Here is a 26246-nt window from a genome sequence, read left to right on the forward strand (position 1 = left end):
TGGGAAAGAGCTGCAGGACCAGTTGGAGAATTAGCAAGGGCATGTGCAGAATGTAGCAAGTGCCCATTTTACAGTCAGTCCTTGAAATGCCATCTGTGCATACCTTTAGACTAAACCTTAAGCCAGTTTTAACTGTCATGGATTGTCCATGGGAATGAGCTAGCTATGATTAAATGTTTCCTGATGAAAAGGTCTTGTTAGATTGTGGAAAATCTTGGACCAAAAGAGCTGTTGCCCACCTAACTAGAAACCTTTTAGGGCAAATCTGTTTATAACTGTCCAAAGAATGATATGTAGACAATATCAAGCTTTTTCACAAATTAAATTGATTTTAATATTTCCCGTCTGTAATTCAAAAATAAAACATATTAGTTAGCATTTATATCCTCAACACCCACCCTACACTCTTCAGTTTTGTATCCCTCCTGGACAACATCCACAAGTGCCAAATTCAGACTAAAAGGTGTACTTTGCACCCTTAGAGAAGCATCCTTGCTTTACCCTGGTAGCTCATGCAACAGATTAAAATGGTTTCAGTTTTGCCCACTAAAGAGGCCCATGGTACTTTCTTTAATGGAACATTTAGATTTCTCCCCCTCCACTGGTGATTTGATATACAGTATAGATATTCTTTCCCTGCAATGTTCATGTACCAAAGAAGTGCTTGGCTTCAGAGTGTCTGAACATTTGTGGTCTGTACCAGATACCAAGACCAGAACACTAGGGCATGCTTTGATGGAATCCATGTCAGCAGCCTTAAGAAGTTATTAAAACTTTCCCCACTTTAGTGATGCAGATGCAATTACAGCAGGAACCGAGGGAAGACGGCAACCTGAAGTCTTCTTGTTTTCAGAGAGGCGAGATCTTGAAGCTTTAACCAAGGGGGGCAGCTTAGCCTTTTTGGTTTGATCCGGTGGTTTCTTCCTGTCACTTGCCTTGGGTTCTTCTGCAGACACTTCATCCAGCTCTGGGAATGTCAGCTGCATGGACTTTAAGTCGGACTCTGAGGTGCAAACGATTCCCTTGCTCACCATCCGTGCAGTCATGGGTAAGTTGCTGGGCAAGGTGAAAGTCTCCATCTCCTACAAAGGATTGCAGAGGCCATATTTGAAGGGAGGATCGTGATGGAGGACATAGCATGATCAATGCGTATAGAGTGCAAATCCCTATTCTGAGCTGCTTACAGCCAGTTAGGGTCAGAGTAGACGTTATGCTAATTCCATGAATTCAATTTAATGTGCAGTTAAAAGCCTGATCTTTCCTTGAAATAGAAATAGCAGCTTTGGAGTGGTTTCCTTTTTGGGGGATTGTCATGGACGATACAGCTATCAATGGCTACTGGCCATGATGTCTATGCTCTGCCTTCATGGTTCTTGAATACCAGTTGATGGAAACCACAGAAGGGGAGAGTGCTCTTGGGCTCAGGTTCTGCCTGCAGGCTTCCTGTGGGTATCTGATTAGCCACTGAGAGAACAGGATGCTGAACTAGATAGGCCATAGGACTGATCCAGCAGGACTATTTATGCTCTTATGCTAGTGGTCCCCCCCCCCCCCCAGTCTCACTAGCCCCTTGGTCTATACTCTAAAGGCTGCTCAGACTTCCCTGGGGCTGCTATTTGCATAGCAAAAAAGGGAGGAAAGCACACATTATTTGCACCCAGGTGATTACTATTGCCCTATCTGCACTATCCATTAAAAGCATCATCATACTGTTTTAGCCAGTGATGGCTTCACCCAAGGAATCCAGGGGATTTGAGTTTGTTAAGGCTGCTGATAGTTGTTAGCAGATCCCTATTCCCCACCATAGAGATACAATTCCCAGAGTTTCCTTGGAAGCGGGGGTTAATTGTTATACCACTCTGGGAACTGTAGCTCTGAGAGGGAGCAAGGGTCTTCTAACAGCCTGCTGTTCCCAAGATTCTTTGGGGGTAGCCACAACTGTTTTAAGTGGCATGATCCTGCTTTAATTTATAGTGCAGGTATCTAGTTTAGCTCTTGGTTGGGGAACATCTAGAAAAGCATATATATATATATGGAAGAGAAGAGAAAGGGTGCGTTTGAAGTCAAATGCATTTTTACCATCTGTTTCCATGCAGAACTGTTGGCTCACTCCTGCAGAAGACCGGCCTACTTGTGTAAGCATGGTACATAACCATGGAGCTGCAAGCTCACAACTCCTGTGCATAGGGAGGAGGGGGTCAGAATTTTCTCTTTTACAGAACTGGAGATGCCATTTTGTTTGAGTATGCAGGTTCAGTATTATTGCTCCGTTCACACAGCTAGGCTGCTCACATGAACTGTAAATTGTGGAAGTCTGCTCACAGCCGACGGTGGGAAGCAACTCTCTTTTTCTTCCTTTCTTTTTATTTAATTTAATTAACATAATTATTACAAAATATAAGCAAAATATCGCAAATACATACATATATATTTCAGATAAGCACACATATATAAAAAAGAAGAAAAGAGGAAAAAAGAAGAAAAGAAAAAATAAGAAAAAAATAAAGAGAAACAAAGAAGAAGAAAAGTTGGAAGAATTTCTTCCAAATTTATTCTACAAATATCTCAGTATGAAAATAATAATAAAATTTAATTGATTGACTTCCATTGCTTACACTGCACTTCCTATATACATTTTAAGCAAGATTGTATCTGTTAGTCTGTATTTTCCCCATACAATCTCACACAAATATTCCAATCAATAAGTTTTCTAAATCTTTCATAAATCTATCAAACTGCCATTCTGAGAGCACTAACTCAAAGTCGCAGTGAAATCAACGCGGCTTGGCATTTCATGTGGCTGGGCTGTAGTGCCGTAAAGCAACAGGATTAAAGTAAGAGGGCTGGAAGAGAGGAAGGAGAACTACATTTTGATGAGGGGCCTGACACAGAACTCTTGCTCTGGGCCAAGCTTCTAGCCTAAGTGATGTCTGCCACGCAGATAGGCACACTTGCTTTAGTAATAGCCTAACATGCTAAGCACCAAAGATTCATGAGACTAATACGATAACATGACGCTAGGAGTTTTGACCTGCTCAGGTTATCAAATAACAAACTGCAATAATTATGTATGTAATGAAACTCACATGTCAACTCAAGAGACAGCTGTAAAAGGCCAACAAAGGACTAGAGGCAAGCCTGTCAGAAAAGCAGGTAAGCCAAGGGGCTCTAGAAGCATGTGTTACATACCGTAGTTGCCAGCGCATGGAAAGGTGAACAGCCTGCCCCGAACCGGTTGACTTTGTGGGGATTGATTTCTCCAAACAGATGTCGGCGGACTGTCCTCCTAGCTATTCTTTGCAGGAATTCTTCTTCCAGATTGTGTTTGAAAAAGCTCTGGTGTCAAAATTGGACAAGGAAAGAAAGAAAGAAAGAAAGAAAGAAAGAAAGAAAGAAAGAAAGAAAGAAAGAAAGAAAGACACATGAGCTGTCATATCTGTCAGTCGGAGGCAGAGTGAGGCCTGGTTCACAAATATAGCAAGAAGGAGCTGGCAAAGTCCGGAGGATTGTATCGCTTCAGTTGGCGCCATTTCTGAATGCTCACCCCACGTTAAAAAAAACACGTACCACAGAACAAGCTGCACACCAGCAAGAATGGTTATAGCTTTTCCCCCCTCTCCAAGGGGAGATGTTTGATTGTTGTTGTTTAAAAAACAACACAAATCATGGGGGGCAGGGCAGGGCAGGGCAAGAGGTATACCTGCCCCCTTGGAATCCTAAATGCATTTATTTGTTTTAATGCACGCATGCACACACACACACACCCCTAGCTGGTCAACAAGAGATTTAGAGTGAACCTTGAGATCACCCCTACTGACATTATCTGCATTTTTCTGGGCCAGTAGGCAGATGTGAATGCTGCTGGTTCTGATCTAGTGAGGCTGCTTCCAAAGAGGTTTCAAGATTTAGAAACCCTAGAAATACAGCTGTAATATAAACAGAGGAGTTGTGGTGTCATTTTGTGATCAGAAGAAGAGCTTGGAAGTGCTGATGGAGGGATTCAGGCTATGGCAAAGCAGCACTTCTCCAAAATGGCTGCAAGTGAGTTGTGAAGCTCCTTTGATCCATCTTAGAGAGCGAGTCTTGTAGTATTTCTTAGAAATGCTTACATTTTCTTTCCAAGCTCTTAAAGTATGAGGCAGGTAGAGGAGGTAGGAGGCAGTGGAGGTATAGTATAGTTTTGTAGCTGAAGGTTCTAGCTTCCAATAGCAAGGCAATAACATTGCCTGGGCTCTCCTCTCCTCCTTCCAATCACATTGCTTTCAAAGGGCAGAACAGAACAAGTTTTCATTCCTCCTAATTCCTCAGTCCCATAACCACAGCACCTATCTATCTGAGATTCTGCAGGTCACTTGCCCAAGGACAAGTCTAGGCTTTTAGACCATTTCCATACAAATGCCCCCCCTCACAATGTGTGGAATGGGGAGAGTGAAACTACTTGCAGAAAAACCATTGACTCCCTTTGTACAGCTCCCTGCCCCCCCATCTGTCAGAAATTTGGCAGGCTTCACCTCCTCAGAAGGGGCTATATGCCTGCAAGTTTCATCCACTGCTATCCAAAAGTAAAAACGAGATACTATTTATTCATCTCCCTATCTTGGTTAGTGGGGGAGAGGGACATACAAAACTTCACATTTCCAAAGTGAGTTTCTACTTTTGACTCAAACTGAAGATACCCAAAGCAATATGAGATGAAGTGGCCTCGTTTTTCAAGTGCTGAAGCAGACTCTGAACGAAGCATTATCTTTTGTGCACATCCCGGTATATTATGCACAGCAACGCCATATCACAATTGGCTTTTAAGGTTTCTTTCACTTTCAAAAGAGGATTCAGGAGAGGGGGTGGCACTCAAGAAACCCAAACCCAAAACCTTGCTTTGGCACATGGATTGATATGTGCAGTTCTCTGGATCAAAGTTGGCTTACTCTCGGTAAAATTTCATTATCACGTGGAGCCCCTTTGATTAACCAGTGCTTATATGAGAAGCCCTTAACCTTGACCTGAATTCTAACCTACACTGGGGAAGGAGGGGTGTGCGTGTGTGAGTCAGATCAGGATCAGAGACAGCAGGAAGAGCGAATGCTATCGTCAGTGCTGTTACCTCGTGCTTCCTTTGCCCTAGGATGCTGCTTAGCGGGGGTGTTTTCAGTCGGCTTTGTGCCGTGTCCTCTGAAGGAGCCTGACTGGGAGATGCTTGTCGAGGACGGTCAATTCTGGGTAGCTGAGGCTCTGAGGAAAGAAAGCAGCCTGGGATGTAGTAGGAGGCGCACAATATATTTTGCTACTACTGTGCCATCAAGCTTTGATGAGCGAGCCTGTTTATGGACATTGTTTTATTGTAAACAGGTCTTTTATTATAAGCGCCGCAACCCCAGAGTCGGTCACGACTGGACCTAATGGTCAGGGGTCCCTTTACCTTATATAACTTTTATTAAAATCAATCAGGCAAGCAAGCAAGCAGCTCTGTGGAGCGGGGAGAAGCTCCTATACCAAGCAACTCATGGCTGCCTTCTTTACCCTTCAAGTCTCTAAACCTGTACTCACAACTGCCCCTTGCTCTCCTTCTGAGTTAGTGGCAGGAGTGGGATCTCAATGTGTTTAGTTATGATGGTGCCTGCTCATCACACTCTGATGCTCTTACTGCCTGGGTTTGGATAAAGTGTCTTTCCCCCGGCCTCTGTGCTTGGGCTCCTTGTAATATTGGTGTGTGTTTGTGCGTGCGCGCATGGAAAAAGAACATCTTCAATTTGGCGAGAAAATCAGGAATGTCAGAGCTAGTTAGGAACAAGCAAACCTGGGTGTAATGGTTCTAGGGGTTGCTCGTGCGTAAGTTGCCGCCACTCCTGGCTAGGCTACCTGGTTGAACCCCTTCTGTCTGGACAGCCCTTCACTTTGTGGCTGTCTCAGTCGCTGGCAGAATCCGTCAGTGGGCGTTTCTTGAACTTCTTCCAGCAAAGAAGTTCTTTGACGCCAAGTCTCCTCCTACTCTCCCTGCGCGGAAATCTTCTGCGCAGGGAGGGTGTGGGCAGCGGAGTACCCGTGCTCTCCCCGCTGGTCTCCGGTGAAGAGTCCTGGAGCCTCCTCTCTGATTCCCCCATCTGCCCCCCTTCTCCACTGGTGTTACGCTGATTTCCTTCCCCAGCAGATGGGCTGCCTCTCTCCCTACTGGGACCCTCTCCGGCATCCCTCTGGAGCCTTCCCTCCGCCTCTAGCTCCGATGGCAGTTCCCTGACACTGGGGAAAGGCAAGGATGCTCATGTTGGTGGTGGGGGACTTGTAGGACCTGCACACCTACTTGCGTCCCACCTGCTCCCCCTAAATAAGTCAGAAGTGTCCAGCAGAAAGATTTGCCCAGCGTCCTCACAAAGATATTGACCACATATCTTGGGGAAGGGCCATAGCTGAATGGGAGGGCATCAGCCTTGCCTGCAGAAGGTCACTGGTTCATTTCCCAGCAACCCCAGATAGGGCTGGAGACAACGCCATCTGAAATCCTGTCAATGTTGACAAGACTGAGCTAGAGGGACAATGGTCAGATTCAGCAGAGGGCAGCTTCCTATCTTTTTGATATTGTTGGTGGAAATAGGATGCATAAAGCACTAAAGCAGTTATCAAAAAGGCCCAGAGACTTTAGTTCTTCAAGGCAGATGAAGTTCTGCCCAATGTTACCTGGCTGGCACTAAACAGTGGAATGCAGCTCACAGCAGCACATTCTGTGGCTTATGAAGAAACACACAAAACAAAATCACACCTCTTATTATATTGATTAATCTTTCTGACCGCTGTGAAACATTCCTCATGCCAGTTGTCATGTTGACTTTGGGGACATCATTATATTTGCTGCAGGTGGGAAATTATTTGCCAGTCTCTGCATGTGTTAATATTGATTCAAGCTGTTACCAGCCTAATTAAGGAAAGGAAATATCATCTGTGTCCAGCATTTGGAGATGTTCAGCTTGGCAAATTCAAGACCCCCCTTTTCTGTATTCACTGCAAATGATGGGCACTCTCTTGTGTCTAGTGTCCATCATCTGTATATTGCCCTTCACTTCTGTGAACTGGCATTAACTTACAGTTGAGTTCAGGGATATTTTTTTCTTCACCTTGTCCTTTACCCCCAATTTGTCCTCCCAATTAGAGCCTGAGAAATGTCCCAGTCAGGTGTTCTTGTTCTGCATCCTGGATCTATAAATATTGTTTGCTAAGTGATGGCACTGAAACTTATTTGGGAAAGTGGTTCGAAATATTAATTTCAGTAACTCAACACTCCTGTGAGCTGATACCAAGTCAGCTCTTAATTTTGGGTGGGCCTGGTAGGGGATTGCTTTAATCTAAAGTTCTGGTGAGGTTTTGCCATTGCTGCCTTTCCCCGGACTTACATTTACTAGTCAGTGGTGGGCATAAGGAGTCTTCAGTAGGAGTCATATAGTCCCCATGATTTTCAGTAGCTCTTGGCAGCACATAGGGTCTAGCAGAGGCTCCAGCTGTGAGCCCCTCACTGCAGCAAGATAAAGAAGGTTCAGGAAAAGGGAGAGGGTGCTGTTGGCAGAAGATTTGGTGTGGGGAGGTTTATAGACCCCATGATGCTTCAGATAACACCATTAGGAACATGGTGGACCTGAACTTTAGCCTGGCACATCATTCGATCTACTGAAAACAATTTATCTTGGAAATTGTTTTAGTTAGTTAATCCATTCCAAATCAGTCTGGGAAGAACTCGCCCATTACTGCTTGACAGCAAAGGAGCTGACACACCCCACATGCTTTCATGGGATACAAGCAGAATGCCTGTGAGACAATGGAAGCAAATAGTCTACCAACAATAGCTTTAAACTCATGCATAATTCCCCTAATTTTCTCGACTCGTTCCAGGCATACCAATTAGTTGGGAGATAAGATAGCGTGCCTGGCTGAGTTATTGACAAGGTCACAAAGATCTCAGTGCAGGCGATCTGTTTACCTCCATCTTTACCTCCATCAGTGCCTGGTGGCAGTAATTGGCTGGATGAGGTCTATAAGCCAATAAGCTGAAGTTGAATCCTGATGAAATGCTGGTGCTGTTGGTGGGCTATTCATGAGTCTGGGGAGTCTGGGGAGACAACCTGTTCTGGAAGGACTCAAACTGCCCCCGAAGGAGCAGGTATGTAGCTTAGGTATGCACTCTTGGATCCAGCTTTGCCACTTGTGGCCGGTGCGTCTCCCTGACTGTGAGTTTCAAGTGACAAATTTTATCAAATGTTATGCAATAAATTCCATTACAAATCGTGAAGAGGGGCAAACTCAAGGCCTGCCCATCACTTTTGATCATGTAATGTTTATTGGATGGATTTCCCCCCTAAATTGATTTTTGAATTCTGAATTTATTGTTATTCATGTTTTTACTGTATTTTATGCTATTTTTAGTTGCATCAATTGAGTGTTTTAAATTTGTTGTTAGCCGCCCTGAGCCCAGTTTTCTGAATCGGGAAGGGCAGGGTATAAATAACAATTTGTTATTTTCTTTAAAACACACACACAACAAAAGGTGCTTGGGGTGGGTGCTAGAGAACAAATCCCCTCTTCCTCCCTCAAGCAACAAACCCCCCTGCCGGTGACTCTGTACAACAGTAGGAAGAGGAGAAATAATTATTTCTCCCCTTGGCCCTCTCCCACTGGTGCTGCAGTAAGTTTAAAAATCCAGACCCACCCCTGTCACTTAGCAAGGTAACAGCAGCATGGGGAAGAAGGGGGGAATTCTTCTGCACCCTGGGAGCATCCCCACGCCCCTCCTTTGAAGTTACACTGGATTTCCAAGGCTTCCCATGTGCTGCAAAGCACACCCTGTGGTGATCCTTTCACCTTCTGGATCAGAGATGGAAAGGATCAGCACCAGGCAGGCTTTGCAAGACATGGGCACCCTTGGAATTCTAGCAGAGCTTCAAAAGATGGGAGCAGAGGTGCTTGTAAAACTCACGCGGTGCCGATTCCCTTCAACACAGAAACCCTTCAGAAACCAGTGAAAGAACAGGAAGCAGAGAGGAGGGATAAAGGGACAGCTTTCACCGCGGAGGGGTATAAGATGCAGGGTCCGCTAGGGAACTGTTTTGGGTTTGTAACTCATTGTTAGGAGAAATGTCTATGTGGGGTGGGTGGGTAATCTGGATTATACCCTGTGCCCTTTCTAAACCTGTCATCCTGTGTGCATGGCAGAGGGAAGCAGCCAAACCAGTTCCTTTGTGAAGGTGATGACTTTGGCTGGCAAGTTAAGTACTGTACCGCAGTTTACATATCCAAAGAAGTTGCTCTGTGCCGTAGAGCAAATGAGTGGCCATTCCTCACCCTGCTGCTACACAGGAGAACAATAGGTAGAGTTGTGTGTGAGTGAGCTGGAAGCAGGTTGGAAACTGGAGACAAAGAGACATGTTTGCTCTGTGCAGTTTGCAATGGCTTATCGGGAAACAAATATTGGAGGCAGGGTGCCTAGCCTGATTAAACTGTTGATCCAGTGTGTGGCTGCTTTGAAAAAGCCAAATTCCATGCTAGGGAACATTAGGAAAAGGGGATTGAAATTAAAACTGCAGATATCACAGTGCAACCACACTTGGAATACTGTGTGCACTTGCGGTCACTGCATAATTATTATTATTATTATTATTATTAATAATAATAATAATAATCAAGGGATTGGAACAGCTCACCTGTGAAGAAAGGTTGCAATATATGAGGCTCTTTTTTATTTCAGAAAAAAGCAAGTAAAATGACAATGCTACAGTTTATAATTACGCATGCTATGTACAAAAACACTCTCTCCTAACAATAGAATCTGGGGCCATCCAGCAAAGATGAATGTTGAAAGATTCAGGACAAAGTAAGTACTTATTCACATTAAACTTCCTAGTAAAATTATTGGACTCTCTACCAAAAGATGTAATTAATGATATCCACCAGCTTGGATGGCTTTAAAATGGCATTAGACAAATTTATGCTATCTGTAATGCTAATCATGATGATTATGTACTTATCAGAAGTGGTATGTCTCTCTGTAGCAGTTGATGGAGATCAAGAGGGGGGAAGAATACTGTTGTGTTCATGTAGTACTTCCAGGCTTCTTGCGGGCACCTGCTTGGCCACTGTGAGAATAGGATGCTGAAGTAGATGGGCCTGTGGTCCGACAATGCCTTCCTTGTCCCTGCCATAATGGGCCAATGACTATTCAAGGATGCTCAGCAAATATATTCTGTTCCAAAAGGAATGAGCATTTTTACAACATTCAGGTTGTTTTCTCAGAGAAAAGCAGATGTAGGTGATTGACGGCGAAAGATAGACTGAGTGTCAATAGATTAATCATGTTATGATTTGTGTGAAAGACAGGGAGCGGCTGATCTCCAAGGCGATGTTTGAAGATGGGATTTTGAAAGAGAAAATTATGCAGTGTATCTGTTTGAACAAGGGAATTAGATACCCCCCTTTTCATTTCTCATTTCAGATGCTTCTGATATGAAATGAGTTTGAAACAATGGGCTATGCAGAGGTAACACCCTCCCACCCGTCTAGACTTCATAAACCAACAGTTCACAACACTCTTCATTTAATATCTGCCATGATATTTTTCACTGTTTCCTCTGAATAGCAGCCAAGAATGCCTGCTTTTTGCTAAAGTGTCAATTGAGATAACGTCCTAGTTCCTGTCACGTTGGGCAGTTTGTTTCGTTAAGCCATTGAACTTACAAGCAGTAAGTAACATTCACTTGCAAAACTACATACGTTTACGGATGGGGGTCAGGAATCAGGCTTCATTTACCATAAGCAGAGACATAGGCTTGGTTCAGATGTAACAGGAAACCAAGGTTTCCCATTACCACAAATGGGTCTGCACAAGCCTCAGATTTGAATGCTCCATCATCTTTTACAGCTGGGGGGGGGGGGGGAGATTGTAGGCTTTCATTTCCAGTTTTAAACAAAAAGACAGTTGCCAGTGGTGAAAACTGTACAGTACTTTGTTGAGTTGAGCAAACCACTGTTCTCTGAGCTTGGACAAACACAGGAAACTGTGTCTTGTTTAAAACCGGAAGAACAAACTTTCACACTCCTCATCACAGCTGCTCTTGCAGGCCGGATTAAGAAGTACTGCATAGATGTTGCAGTAGAGGTCATTTTGTTGGTGTCTCATTACAGAATTAGATCAACTAGCTTTCTAGATTGTGGCCAGGCAACATCCCTGTCACACTATTGGCTCCAATGAGCAGGGGAAGCACTCTTATAGGGTGTACTTTCTCTCAGTTGTGGGAGGCAGCTATTGAGTTTGCCTTGGGAAGTGGGGGAAGGTGGAAGAAGAGCCAACAGGCAGCCCAAGTTCTAACTGCAAAGTGAAGACTAGGGGGGAACATAAACTCATTACATGGGAGTGGGCGGCCTTGTCTGACTACATTTCATGGAGAGACAAGACAGCTGCTGGAGAGTCATCACAGGCTCCCCTTTCAAGCCTGACAAATAAGAACAGGCAGTTTTCTTGAATTGTATTTCTCCATCCTCAGCTTTCCTGGAGGCTGAGGAGCTTCACTTTATCATATGAGAGACTCACATGCCCTTTGCAGTTGTTTTGAGTTACAAAACAGTAATGTTTAATTACTTATTTGCATCTCTTTATATAAGTACAGTGGTACCTCGGGTTAAGAACTTAATTCGTTATGGAGGTCTGTTCTTAACCTGAAACTGTTCTTAACCTGAGGTACCACTTTAGCTAATGGGGCCTCCCGCTGCTGCCACCCCGCTGCCACACAATTTCTGTTCTCATCTCGAAGCAAAGTTCTTAACCCGAGGTACTATTTCTGGGTTAGCGGAGTCTGTAACCTGAAGCGTCTGTAACCTGAAGCGTCTGTAACCTGAGGTACCACTGTATTTATAGTCCGCCCTCATAAGATATCAGGGCAGAGGTGTTGCAACCCTCTGTTCACTACAACCTGGTAAACAACAAACATCTCAGCTGGTTTATCATGACAAAAAACCTTGAGGTTACACATTTCATAAATTACCCACTGCCTGCCACTTATATATCTTTTCCAGTTTCTAAAGTATATGTTAAGGGATTCTTGACTCTGCGAAGCTGTTTATATACTTAAGTGAGTTTGGATTTCCGTACGCACTGAGGCCAGTTGTTTTGGGCTGAGTTCCTTCTCTTAATTGTTATCCTTTCACCACAGCGGGTTTTGCATTGATGGCCACAAAGTAAAATGCTTAAGCTTCCCCACCCTAACTGGTCCAGCCCCAGGACAGAGAGCTAACAGCAGGCGGCCTGCAAAATGATCTAAATAGCTGCATAAAATAAAGTTAGGGCTGACAGACTGAAAGGGGTGGTCAGGGCAAACTTGGATTTGATCAAATCTTACATACCTTAATGTTCAATTTGCTTATGCACATCCAAGGCTTAAGGTCAGACAAGAACTGACACCAGAGATGTGTGACTAGAATCTTTCACAGGCCAATTTCTGCTACTACAACTACTACTAATTAGCAGCCCCACGTGGCTGCCTTGAAGATGACACACACACAGAGCAAGCCTTTCCTCTTTCGCCCTTTAAAAGATCCCAATAGCCTTCCTGCTGAAACTGCATCTTAATTGCAGAGCAGAAAAAGTAGAGAATATCTCCTCCCCTTGGTTCTAATAATAGCAGTATGGGCATGATGTTTTATTTGGCCCCAATTTTTATTTTTAACAAGAACGATAATTGTATAAAAGTAAAATAACCCAACAGATATAAGAAACTCCTCTCACAACACTTTCTCCCACTGATGGTTCTCTTCGGAAAAACAAACAAAAAAACCCACACAAACCCAGGCTTAAAAGCTAGCCGCTTTTTTGTTTTCATGAAAGGAGGAAGAAATGACCGACTTCTAACTTTCAAGAAGACTAAGCATTGCAAAAAAAACACCAAAGAATATTTTTGTCTGAATGCTTTTAAATCATTTCCTTTGCAAAAAAACACCACCACCCCAAATGTTGAGGAGCAGCAGCAGCCTCTCTTCCTAATTTCCCAGTAATAGCCTCCGGACTTGAATTAAGTGTAATTGCCTAGGACTCTTGGCTGAGAAGGCAGAAGAATCTCCAGATAAGAGTGTCCTGAACTGCACAGTGCAAAGGAGGGGCATAGCATAGCTTTTCCTCCCTGTTAAACAGCTGGCACAGACTTTGCCTTTCACTGTTGAGATAAGGCCTGCTATATATCCATCCAAATAGCCGTGTGCATGCAGCACTGATCTGTGTTTTAACACACACGTTCACAAAGGTGTTTAAATATAGAAAGACAGGTGACTCATAGCCCCAGGAAACAGTATTCAAGGCAATCTGTGCCAGTAGTGATGTATGGAAGTGAGAGCTGGACCATAAGGAAGGCTGATCGCCGAAGAACTGATGCTTTTGAATTATGGTGCTGGAGGAGACTCTTGAGAGTCCCATGGACTGCAAGAAGATCAAACCTATCCATTCTTAAGGGAATCAGCCCTGAGTGCTCACTGGAAGGACAGATCGTGAAGCTGAGGCTCCAATACTTTGGCCACCTCATGAGAAGAAAAGACTCCCTGGAAAAGACCCTAATGTTGGGAAAGATGGAGGACACAAGGAGAAGGGGATGACAGAGGACGAGATGGTTGGACAGTGTACTTGAAGCTACCAGCATGAGTTTGACCAAACTGCAGGAGGCAGTGGAAGACAGGAGTGCCTGGCGTGCTCTGGTCCATGGGGTCACGAAGAGTCAGACATGACTAAACGACTAAACAACAACAACAAAGTGCCAACGTTTCATTAGGCGGAAGGTGGATAGAAGAACTTGGCTTCTGCTTTTATGTAAAGGCATGGAAATCGGTTGGGGTTTTTTAAAGGCTTTTCTCTCCGTTGCCTAGCACTGAGATGGTGCTTTAAAATGCTTGGGATGGCAGATAAGCGGTGACTTTAAGACTGGCCAATAGCAGGAGACTCACAAGGGAGGGATGTTTTGGCCTAGCGGGCCCCCACAAACTCTTTATTTGTATTTACAATGGCAGTTTCTCCCCATGTACTACATTCATTGCGCTTACAAGTTTAAAGCTGCTGCATTGCCTCTTGGGAATGGGGGAAAGCATACTTCCACGTTAATCAAGTGAGCTCCCCTATTTGAACTGCTCACTCCATGTCAATCATCCGTGGCAACCGTCCTTCCTTACTCTTCCCTATTCTCACCAAGATCCCTCTGAACTCAGTTCCCTTCACACTAAGAACTCCACCTGTTCACGCTGAGCACTGGCTATACTAGTAGCAAGAACATTATGACCTAGTGAGAGCATTTCAAGAATGCACTCGGCACTGTTCACGGTCCTCATTATGGCCCCATATGCACCATACATTCAAAGCATTTCATACTGCTTTTTAAACAGCCGTGGCTTCACACCAAGAATCGCGGGAACTATAGTTTCTTAAGGGTGCGAAAAGTTGTTTAGAGACCCCAATTCCCCCTGCAGAGCTACAATTCCCAGACTGGTTGAACAGTCAATCCCTCTTCCCAGGGAACTCTGGGAATTGTAGCTCTCTGCAACCTGAACAAATCAGGGCTCTTCGTGGAGGGCGGACCATGAACTGTTTAAAGTGGTATAATGCTGCTTTAAATGTACAGTGCAAATGTGGCCTTATTAGTTATAATTTGTGGGAGCACAAAGACCAAGAAAGGCAAGCTTTGTGATAAGGAGGCACATGAGATACTAGTTAGGACTAGAGAAGAGGAGATGCATGTTATGGTCAGAGCCTACTGCCTGTAACAATTCTTAATTAAGAAAAATAATAAGTATTTTTAAAGATTTTGTACAGCATCCTCTCCATCAGCCCATTAAATGATTAAGAATAGGGTGCAGGGAGTGGTGAGTTAACTAGGACAACTAGAAACACTCACATGTGTTTATGCGAATCCGTGTAACTAATTTACACATTCTCTCAGGAGGGGGCTTGCAAGCATTTGAGAACTGCAGAGCTCCCTGTCTGGCTAATGGCTAGGAGCTGAGTTTAATGCAAGTAGGTATATCCTTCCTCTGCATTCCCCAGGTAAGAATTTCACCAGGCAGTGTTCCTTTATTCCTTGGTATGTGTTTAATTATATTGCTCGTATGTGCCCAGAGGAATTTGGCAGCACGCATAAAGGAGAAAAATCATTTTTGTGTGTTTGTGTGTGTGTGTATTATTTATGATGATTATTAGCGGGATTTTCATACTGCATGGCCATGGAGGCTTATATGAAATTCATATTCCAGAGACTGCATTGTACAAAACGAACCCAAACACCTCCTTTTCTACAGCTGTGCATTCCTTGCAGTGTGGTCCCTGTCTGTTTCTTAGCAATATGTCAGGCCTTTGCAATCTATTGAATAGCTTGGCAGTTGCACGAGGCTGTCTGCCTGTTAGAACCATCTGTTGCTAACTCCATCCTGGTGTGAAATCCTACCGTTTCATATGTCTAATATTTCAGATATTTGCCTGCTGGCTGCCACGAGAGTTCTGAATGAACAAGGACTTGCAATCTGGACGGAGACTCTGAATTCCTTTCTCTCAAAGGCTTTGGGAACTGTGACTTCCTGGGTTGTTGTTGTTGTTTTTTAAAAAACTATGCCAGCAGACTGTTCTCTGGTGGAACAAACAGAACAACCCACTGGGAGCTGGCTGGTTTTTTCTATTATTATTATTTGTGCCTAAGACAATTTTCCTTCTGGAATTTGATTAGCTTGTCTGCATATCGTGGAGACTGTGTGTTATGGAGAGTTACCGCTGAAAGCAGCAGCTCCTTCGCCATCTTCTCTCCCCTTCATTTGTAACGGCCTGTGCCATTGGCTGCTTACCAGGGACAGGGAGACTCAAGGCATGATGATGCCATGGTGCATGTTTTGTAGTGCTACATGGGAAATGGAAACTGAGGGCTCACCCACACTTACATTTGCCCCACATTTCTAAGCGAAGGTCCATAGAACCACAGAATTGAAGAGTTGGAAGGGACTACGAGGATCATCTAGTCCAGGGTTCCCCAAACCTGGGCCCCCAGCTGTTTTGGGACTACAGTCCCCATCATCCCTGACCACTGGTCCTGCTAGCTAGGAGTTGTAGTCCAAAATCAGCTGTAGACCCAAGTTTGGGGAAACCCTGATCTGGTCCAACCCCCTGCAATGCAGGAATCATTTTGCCCAATGTGGGACTTGAACCCAAAACCCTGAGATTAAGAGTTTCAAGCTCTACCAATTGTCTGGGTGCTTTTTCTTTTTTGCCCAGGCACATTCTCTGTGAAAACCTGCTCTTTACCGCTGGGTCAGAGCAAAAACCTGAATTGCCATGTATTCAGCGTTAAAGAGTGGGGTTTTTTTGGGAAAACCCTGTTGGGGCAGGGAGGTGGGCTGGACATCTCTCCATGCAATGGGCAACAGAGGAGGAATCTTTCATACCTGATAACAAAAGTGTGGAGGTCGGGCATGAGTGATCCCTCTTTCTCTCATAGAATTGTAGAGTTGGAAGGGACCTCGCCTTTCTGCACATTACTATAACAGCTGCAAGCAGAGCTCCTGTTGCTCTGTCCCAGCTCCTGCCAACCTAGCAGTTCAAAAGCACACCAGTGCAAGTAGATAAATAGGTACCATTGCGGCGGGAAGCTAAACAGCGTTTCTGTGTGCTCTGGCACTTATCACAGTGTTCTGTGCACCAGAAGCAATTTAATCATGCTGGCCACATGACCCAGAAAGCTGTCTGTGGACAAACGCTGGCTCCCTCAGCCAGAAAAGCGAGATGAGTGCCGCAACCCCATAGTCGCCTTTGACTGGACTTAACCACCCAGGGGCCCTTTACTATTCTCCTACAGCAGCTATACATGCCAGTTCTGTGAGGAGGTTTCTAGGCACTACAAGCTCTTGCTTACCTGGCTCCTGCTGCCCCTTGGCCTCCAGTTTGCTGTCCTTTGCCGCATCCCCGCTGCTGCTCCCATGCTGTGCTGGCTCAAGGGTCTCTTGCTCTGTACTTTTGAGAGGTTCATTTACACTGAAGAGTTGTCCCTCCTCAAGGATCGGCAGCGTGGCAAAAGCCCTTTTCTTTTTATTCTCTTTTCTCTCGCCTCGGATGTGACTCCATGGGTTTCTAATCCAAAGGGGGTAGGGATTTAATGTGTTTTATACACACACACACACACACACACACACACACACACAGGGACGTGGGTGGTAGTGCTGTGGTCTAAACCACTGAGCCTAGGGCTTGCCAATCAGAAGGTTGGCAGTTCGAATCCCTGAGACGTGGTGAGCTCCCATTGCTCGGTCCCTGCTCCTGCCCACCTAGCAGTTCGAAAGCACGTCAAGTGTAAGTATATAAATAGGTACTGCTCTGGTGGGAAGGTAAACGGTGTTTCCGTGTGCTGCTCTGGTTCACCAGAAGCGGCTTTGTCATGCTGGCCACATGACCCGGAAACTGTCTGCGGACAAACGCCGGTTCCCTCGGCCTATAGAGTGAGAAGAGTGCCGCAACCCCAGAGTCGTCCACAGCGGGACCTAATGGTCAGGGGTCCCTTTACCTTTACACGCACTATATGTGTGAAATAAACACACACACACACACGCATGCACACACACACACACACACACACACTTATATGCTTATATCCCATTTCATGTAAACAAACAAACAAAATATTGTTTACTTAAACGTCTACATTTTGTATTTATGGTTGCTTTGCCATTTACAAAGAACACATCTCATGCAGTCATTCAAAAGATTAATGAAAGCCAACACGGAACACAAGCTGAGAGAATGTTTAACCGAAATATAAATAAATAAGCAATTTAAAAAGAACAGCACATTAAAAAAAAGTATGTGTTAAGTATGTACGACTCACTTGCAAGTAGTGTTGTCAGGTACCCTTGTAGGGATTTCGTACAAGTACTATACCTGGTGTTCCTTAACGAAGAGACGCTTAATGGTGGCCAGTTATTATTCACCAGGCGGACGGTTGGGCTGTGTTTATGCCCCTGCCCCTGCATTGTGGGGCCACTAGGGCCAAGTGGATATGTCATAGAGTGCATTCGCAGTGTATCAGAGAGATGGAGGTCCATGCATGGAAGCACAGATCTGCTGGATCAGAACAAAGGCCTATCTGGTCCAGCAGCCTCTTCTCACAGTGGCCAACCAGATGCCTGTGGAAAACCTGCAAGCAGGACCTTAGCACAAGAGCACTCTTCCTTACCTGCAAATCCCAAGAGGCTAAGGTGAGTTTGCATTTCGACTAAAGAGTAATTTCTGACGTTCCGCCCTCTCATTTCAATGCTGTCATCAGTGCTATGCACACACTTCTATAAATAACTACTACATAATAATTGCTTTCTAAAAAAATTAAGTTCAGATTTTGGAGCATAGCAAATAAGGATCCTATGTACATGTGGAACATACCCAGCTACACCTACTGTCATAGTATAAAAGTGTCACACTGTGTGTGTGTGTGTGTGTGTGTGTGTGTGCGTTTAACAAATTCGTTTATCCCCCACAGCCCAGACTTGATAATGAGGAAGGCTGCAGAAGAAATAGCTTTCACGTTATAACTAATTGCAGCTGTTTTCAGTGTAAAATATTCTGCAGGGAGAAGCTTGTGGGCCAGTTGATAAATGCACTGGACTTCGGAGACTTGAAATCAAATCCCAGTTCAATTACAGAGTCACTTGATAACTTTGGACAAGTCACGATTTTTCAGCCTCAATTATCAACCCATTAAATGGGAATAACAATGGGCAACCTTATGGGGCATGTTATAGAGAAGTCATACAGGGGTATATGGAACACTGGGATTTATAATGATCATAAATTTAAACAGACCGCTCTTCAGGCTAGAGGAACGCTGGGATCTCTGCAGCATGAAATGTTAGCTAGATTACATGTGCAGTTGTCAGGTAGGTGACATGTTAGGTGACACTTTAGATAGATGGCGTGCAAATCCAATAAGTCTCCTGCTTTACAGAAATGCTTCAAGGTTCTCCAATGCTTGGAGGAGGCTTTGAAACGATGGATGAGAAATGCATACCTGAGGTGTGTGTGAATACATCTCCATCTCTTTCAGTGTCCACAAAGAGCAGTTGCAAGAAGGCCTGATCCAGATTGGGACCACAGCACTACACAAGCGGCCAGGGGCAGGAGGAGAGATGCTAACTCTTTTCCTCACATCACTTAACCAATAAAAAATTCATTTCAAGCTATTTGCCTTGCTGTAGAGCAAACCACACACAGCAGCACGTAGGCTATGCCTTTATATTTTCAAATGCAGGCAATAGCAGCATCGGGGGCAGGGTTTTCATTGGCATATGACACAGGGGCAGCAGTGGGGCAGAGGGCTGCACAGCTACTGCCCTCCTGGACGTGGGCATTGCTGTTGTTTACCTGGTTGGGGCAGGGGTGAGGTCAGGTGCACTGGCGAGAGTCCCCAACCTCACCACTGCCCTGCCTTGCTCTCTCTGTGCAAGCAGAAGCAGCACAGCTGTTAAGAGGGTGGCTCAGTAGTTCTGCCCCACCATATGCATCACTAGGGGAAAATTTTAAACTAACAGGCAGCGCCACCACCACCACCCTGGACTAGATGTAAGAAAGAAAGCAGGCAGGCAGCGTTCAAAATTCGGCAGGCACATTTTGTACCTGGCTATCAGCCACTTCTCCTGCCAACCTAGCATTTTGAAAGCACGTCAAAGTGCAAGTAGATAAATAGATACTACTCTGGCGGGAAGGTAAACGGCGTTTCCGTGCGCTGCTCTAGTTCGCCAGAAGCAGCTTAGGCATGCTGGCCACGTGACCCGGAAGCTGTATGCCGGCTCCCTCGGCCAATAAAGCGAGATGAATGCCGCAAATCCGGAGTCGGCCATGACTGGACCTAATGGTCAGGGGTCCCTTTACCTTTACCTATCAGCCACTTGTGACCAAGTGAAGATGCCCTGGTATCAGGATGCCACCTGATGTCTCCACCATCTGGAGGTGCATGCCTGGGGATCATTGGATCTTGACTTTTTCACGCACTAACAACACATCCTCTAGAATTCTATCCGTGATATTTTATCTGCACAACCAGAACAAATTCCAGGAACCCAAAAGCCGTACAGTGGTACCTCGGGTTAAGTACTTAATTTGTTCCGGAGGTCCGTTCTTAACCTGAAACTGTTCTTAACCTGAAGCACCACTTTAGCTAATGGGGCCTCCCACTGCTGCCGTGCCACCGGAGCACAATTTCTGTTCTCATCCTGAAGCAAAGTTCTTAACCCAAGGTACTATTTCTGGGTTAGCGGAGTCTGTAACCTGAAACGTATGTAACCTAAAGCGTATGTAACCCAAGGTACCACTGTATTGAAAAATGCAACTTTCGAGCCATCTGGCCCCCAAATGGCAACTAGACGTTCTGTTTTGGTGACCGTAAACCCATTTGGTGCCTAGCTTATATATCTTGAGTATCTCACACTGCAGGCAGGTGGGGGCCGCTTGGGGGCAGACCAGTGGGGCAGTGCCCCGTTTGTCCTCATGGAGTAGCCTCCACTGGTTTGAGGTCACTTAAATCCTCTTCAGAAATGTGTGCATCAGTTAGGAGCATAAATAATCTCTCTTGAAGTGCAGAGCCTACGTGACTTGGCAAAGTTCACCCACAGATAAAACTATGCTACAGGACATACAGTTAAGAGGGAAATGCCAGGGTAGTAAGATCACCGTACCACTATGTGTCTGCTTTTCTTATTCCTGGGAAGCCCTCCAGTGCTTTTCTTGAGCAAAATGGCAGAGAGAGCAACGCGTTTAAATGCCAGTTAGCAACAAGAACTTGGGGAGGGGAAGCACTGCAGGGTCATTTTGCATGTAAAAGCAACCCCAAAACAACTGCCTTGGGAGCAGGATGTCTGTGGGATCCCTGGCTAGGCTGTGCTCTTGAGGTAGTGCTGTAAATTTGCTTTCTGCAAGGTTGCCAGCTTGGAAGCACTCGCACTGTCAGAGAAATCTCCTCAGCTGCTGCACGTGGAGTTCCAGGTCCCACAGTCAGCAGCACGTTCAGAGCCGAAATGCAAGTTTACAAAAGGTTGAGAATTTTTCAGATTTTGCTGTTTGGGATTTGTTGAATCCTCTTGACCTCAAGGTTCATCACTTAAATGTCAGTATCAAAATCTCACCGCAGAACGCCTCTTTGTGCGTAAACAACCCACAGTTAGATATAGAACATTGTCTCAGTGTTTGTTTGTTTTTAAAAATAAATATATCTATGAGCTGTGCAGTTAGTATTCAACTTTATATGTGTTTTTTAATAAATAAATAAAAAAACCTTAATGCTGTGCTGTCTGCCTACTGAGCCCACGGAAAAAGCTCCATTTGTTTCTTGTGGGCACAGCATGCATGGTACAACACATGCTTGACCTGCTTTCCTGAACAAAGAATTTACACAACCTGGTTGGTAACAGTGGCGGACTTTGAGCTGCAGTGTGGTGCCCAGTGTGGCTGAACCAGTCAAGCTATCCTAAAACGGCCTCTTTTAGTGGCAACATTAACTTGAAAACCTGATGATTTTCAAAGGTTGTGCTATAAAATTTGCTTTGGTAACAGCGCAGTCTATTTTTATATATCCTGTACAACCGTTATAGGCAATGCAGTGTTTTGTGGCCCCTTCAGTGGGAGGTCGTTTCAGCTGAAACGCACAGGATTTCACCTCACAGTTTGCTATTCCCCTGCGTACACAGCAGGGGTCAGCAAACTTTTTCAGCAGGGGGCCGGTCCACTGTCCCTCAGACCATGTGGTGGGCCGGACTATATTTTGGAGAGGGAAAAATGAATGAATTCCTATGCCCCACAAATAACCCAGAGATGCATTTTAAATAAAAGGACACATTCTACTCATGTAAAAACACGCTGATTCCCGGACCGGATTTAGAAGGCGACTGGGCCGGATCTGGCCCCCGGGCCCTAGTTTGCGTACCCATGGTACACTACATATATTTAAAACACATTTTCCCCTCAAAGAATCTCTGGAATTATAGTTTCTCAAGGGTGCTGGGAACTGTAGCTTTGTGAGGGGTAAACTATCCCAGGATTCTTGTGATGGGAAGTGGGGCTGTGCTTTAAATATATGGTGTGTATTCAACTCTTCCTTGCAGGAAAGATGGACCCATAAGGGTTTTGTTTTGTCCCTTGCTGGATGTACCTCCCTCTTATCTCCATGCTAGGGAGAACATGTGGAGGAGTAACAGCAGCAAACCTTTGGGGAAATGGGGCCTCCTAGGGGGGAAAAGGGGGGGAAAAACTTCATGGATTCCTCTGTGTCTCTGAATGAAAATCATATTTGTATGTCTGTTCATGGACTTAATTCAAACTTCTCAGAGCACATTTGTTGGCACCGTTTCCTTAAACTGACCTTTTCCTTTGCAAACATATGGAGCCGATTTTCCCTTGATGCAACTGAGTTTGCGAGAAAGAACACAAAGGACTTAGAACGATAGGGCTCCATTTGTTGACACTGCGGGTGCACACACAGCCTTGGTTGTTTTCATAGAGAGGACACCCTCTCAAAATGATAAACCAGGCACCTTATGAAACCTGGGTCAAACCTTTGGCTCAATAAAGAAGTCTGAATCATGTCAGCTCTATAAAGCATTTTGATAGCCTGCCTGGGTCAAATTAATTTTGTATATTGATTTTGCCCCTAGTTATGTCGGTTATTACATTATTTGTTCTCTTTAAAAGGATATTCTATGGCCTTAATGAATATATTCTTTACATAAATGCTCTATAAAAATAATAATCACAGGGTCTGCAAGTATGTATTGATTCAACATATTCTTTATCAGCTCCAGAGCAGTTCTTCAAGACACTTGAACAAAGTGAAAGGGTTCGCAGCTGAAACGTGGTTTGCATACATGCTAATATGGATACACAAGCGTGCATAACATTTGTGTAACATTTGTAGGCATTTGGGGCACAGTGGAGGGCAGAATACGTTGATTCCATACCTGCAGGATTTCTCTACAGCACTGTTCTTCAGTCTTAAATCCTTAGATATTGTTGGACTACAACTCCCAGCACCCCCAACCAGTTTAGCCTATAGTCATGGGTGATGGGAACTGGAGTGCAACATCTGGGAAGCCAAGATGGAAGAATGCTGCTCTACAGGATTCTGCCAGGATACTACAGACATTGCGACAGACATGTTCAGGCATTTGACTGAACACATGAATATCCAGTCCATGATTGAGGACCAGCCCTTCCCCATAACATTCCCAGGTGGGAAGACTGCTATTTAGATCCTTCTGCTCAACACACCTCTACAGAGTGGAAGGAATGTGAAGTGATATGGACACACCACAAGAGAAGTTGATTGAAACTGCAGCAAAGGAAAACTTACCTGGAATGGGCATATATTGATGGTTTTTTCAGGCTCCATCTCTTTGGATGGGCAGGGCCCTGCACCAATTTTCCTTCTGGGGTCCAGAGCCTGGCATTTCTGTCAGAGGAGCTGTGGAGGATGACGGATCCTGAACCAAACATGAGGTCTTCAGTGCTCATCACTGCGATGGACTCTCCAGGAACCAGCATGAAAATGGCGTCACCAGTATTTGCTAGGGCGCTGAGCAACAGGAGACAGAGATAGATATTTTGTAGAACACCTCCTCTCACCCCTCTCTCTCTCCCTCCTCTGATCACGAATAGAGACTTTGCATTCTGTCCTCTTTTCCTGATGGTTGATTGGCATATATGAATCAGGCTTCTTCCACCTGCTGAGCTTGCCTGCCCAGGATGATTTGCTCTTGTTTCATTTACAAGCAAAGTCGTTTCTTTTTATAAGAACTTCTAACTATGAACATTGTTACTGTACCCATACTATATTTAAACTGTAGCTTAATTGGTCAGACATTTAGTATTGTTGTGGTTGTTTTTAGCTGTTTTAAGCATGCTATGGGGGATGTGGGTGGCGCTGTGGTTTAAACCACTGAGCCTCTTGGGCTTGCCGATCAGAAGGTTGGCGGTCCAATCCCCGCAATGGGGTGAGCTCCTGTTGCTTAGTCCCTGCTCCTGCCAACCTATCAGTTCGAAAGCACGCCAAAAGCGCAAGTAGATAAATAGGTACCGCTCTGGCGGGAAGGTAAATGGTGTTTCCGTGCGCTGCTCTGGTGTTGGTGTTCCATTGTGCCAGTAGCAGCTTAGTCATGCTGGCCACATGACCTGGAAAAACTGTCTGTGGACAAACGCCGGCTCCCTTGGCCCATAAAGCTAGATGTCTGTCGCAACCCCAGAGTTGTCTGCAACTGGACTTAACTGCCAGGAGTCCCTTACCTTTACCTTTTAAGTATGCTATTGATTTACTTGAGTTGCTTTATTTATTTACCTATTTATTAATAGAAGCGGTTCATAATTTTCTGTAATAAAAATCATATCTAGTAAATCCCGTTATTTGTTTATTTATAGTCATGTAGATTCTTCAACTTAACCCATCTTAAATGATGGCAATCATGTAACAATACTTTCAAGTAAAACCCAAATATATATATTTAGATAACCCAATGACTTGGGTTCAGGCTGCCTAAATGATTGCCTCCTTCCATATAATCTTTCCCATATCCTAAAATGTGATGGAGAGGCCCTTAGGAACACCTTATGCCTTTGGCCCTAGGCAATACAAGTTTGACCTGTCCTGAAAAAATTCAGTGCTGGAAAGGTTGCTACCAGCTGTACTGGATGAGGCATCTATGTGTTTACATATTAGACATATGTAAGGCGATGGCAGCATCAGCTGGTGAATGACAGTTGAAATTCAAGTTGCCTTTGCATTCCAGTCATATTCATTTCATACTATACACCCTGTGTCCAAACAGGGTCCTATAAATAGGAACACAAGAAGCTTATAAGACTTTCTAAGAAATTATTATTATTATTATTATTATTATTATTATTATTATTATTATTATTAATTTATACCCCACCCATCTGGCTGGGTTTCCCCAGTGGCTCTCAACAGAATGTTAAAAACACGATTAAACATAAAACATTGACAACTTCCCTAAAAACAGGGCTGCCTTCAGATGTCTTCTAAAAGTCAAGATAGTTTTCTTGACATCTGATGGGAGGGTGTTCCACAGGGTGGGCGCCACTACCAAGAAAGCCCTCTGTCAGGTTCCACGCAACCTCACTTCTTGCAGGGGGTGGGGGACTGCCAGAAGGCCCTGGGTGCTGGACCTCAGTGTCTGGGCTGAATGATGGGGGTGGAGACACTCCTTCAGGTATACTGGTGTCATTGGTCTATTTGGTTTAGTTTTGGTTATACTGATTGGCAGTGGCTCTTCAGAGTTTCAAACATGTCCAGCCCTACCTGGAGATGCTGGGAATAAAACCTGGGATGTGGATATGTTGTTAAATGGAGGAGCTTTGTGACTCATGGAGTAGAGATACAGACTTAGCATCTTACAGTGGGCAAGAGCAAAGAGAACTAAACATGGAGCACCTTTGGAAAAGTACTGCCTGTCATGGTGGTTGGCTGTGAAATCTTCCAAATGCAACTACTGATTGGGTTTCGTTTACAACACCTTGAAGACACCTCATCCTAAAAGATTCAAAGTTGTAAGCCGATTGCAGCACCTACCTTCAGCCCATGACAGAATGGTTGCCCAATCCTGTGCTAGGCCTTTGGTCTCTCAAGTTTAATTTTAAAACTATATTTATTTTTGAGGGAGAGAGGGAGGGAGGGATAAATACTGTTCCTCTTTCCTTCCTTCCATCCTGTATTTCTTCTGTTTCTCACAGGATCTATTGATTTTGAAAACCAGATATTTAGCCCAAGTGTCATTGAGCCTATTTCTTACCAGACCTTTTTTGGGGGGAGATGGTTAGATTCAGTTCAAAATCTCTGTGGCAGTAAGCAAGGTGACATGACGGCTAATCAATAGCCCTCAGTGTCTTATGGAAATATCTGGAAATCTTTCCTTCTTACTCATATGGATTTGCGACTCTGAACCAACTGCCGCTTCCTGGAATGCTAAAGCAGACCACTTACCAGAACCTTCCAGAATCTTTCGTTCAAGCTTCTGAATCCAGGGACTCCTCTCCCCGAGAGGAGGTTGTGCCCGTGCCTGAGTCCAGGGGAGCTCTGGGGAGTGAACAGAGTCTGTTCCCAGGCTTTTCACTTACCTCAGGTGTTCACCCTTGGCTTACCTATGATAGAGCTCTGGGTCAGCGCTACCTGCAAGGGTGGAGGGAGCTAGTCGAACCAGAGCCTATGCATCCACTCACTTTT

General features: G+C 44.7%; 1 protein-coding gene across 1 annotated transcript; it reads right to left on the minus strand.

Moving 5' to 3' along the window:
- Window positions 1–308: 308 nt before the first annotated feature.
- Window positions 309–25996, minus strand: LOC309363491 (uncharacterized protein). Its single transcript, XM_081899878.1, has 6 exons — window positions 25944–25996; window positions 23364–23585; window positions 16893–17107; window positions 5102–5229; window positions 3190–3336; window positions 309–1082 (listed from the first exon to the last, which is right to left on the minus strand). The coding sequence occupies exons 2-6, from the start codon at window positions 23552–23554 to the stop codon at window positions 768–770; spliced, it is 996 nt and encodes a 331-aa protein (XP_081756004.1). The 5' UTR covers window positions 23555–23585; window positions 25944–25996; the 3' UTR covers window positions 309–767.
- Between the last annotated feature and the right edge of the window lie 250 nt (window positions 25997–26246).

Source organism: Podarcis melisellensis (genome assembly GCF_964234715.1).
Source record: "Podarcis melisellensis genome assembly, chromosome: 2".
NCBI lineage: Eukaryota > Metazoa > Chordata > Lepidosauria > Squamata > Lacertidae > Podarcis > Podarcis melisellensis.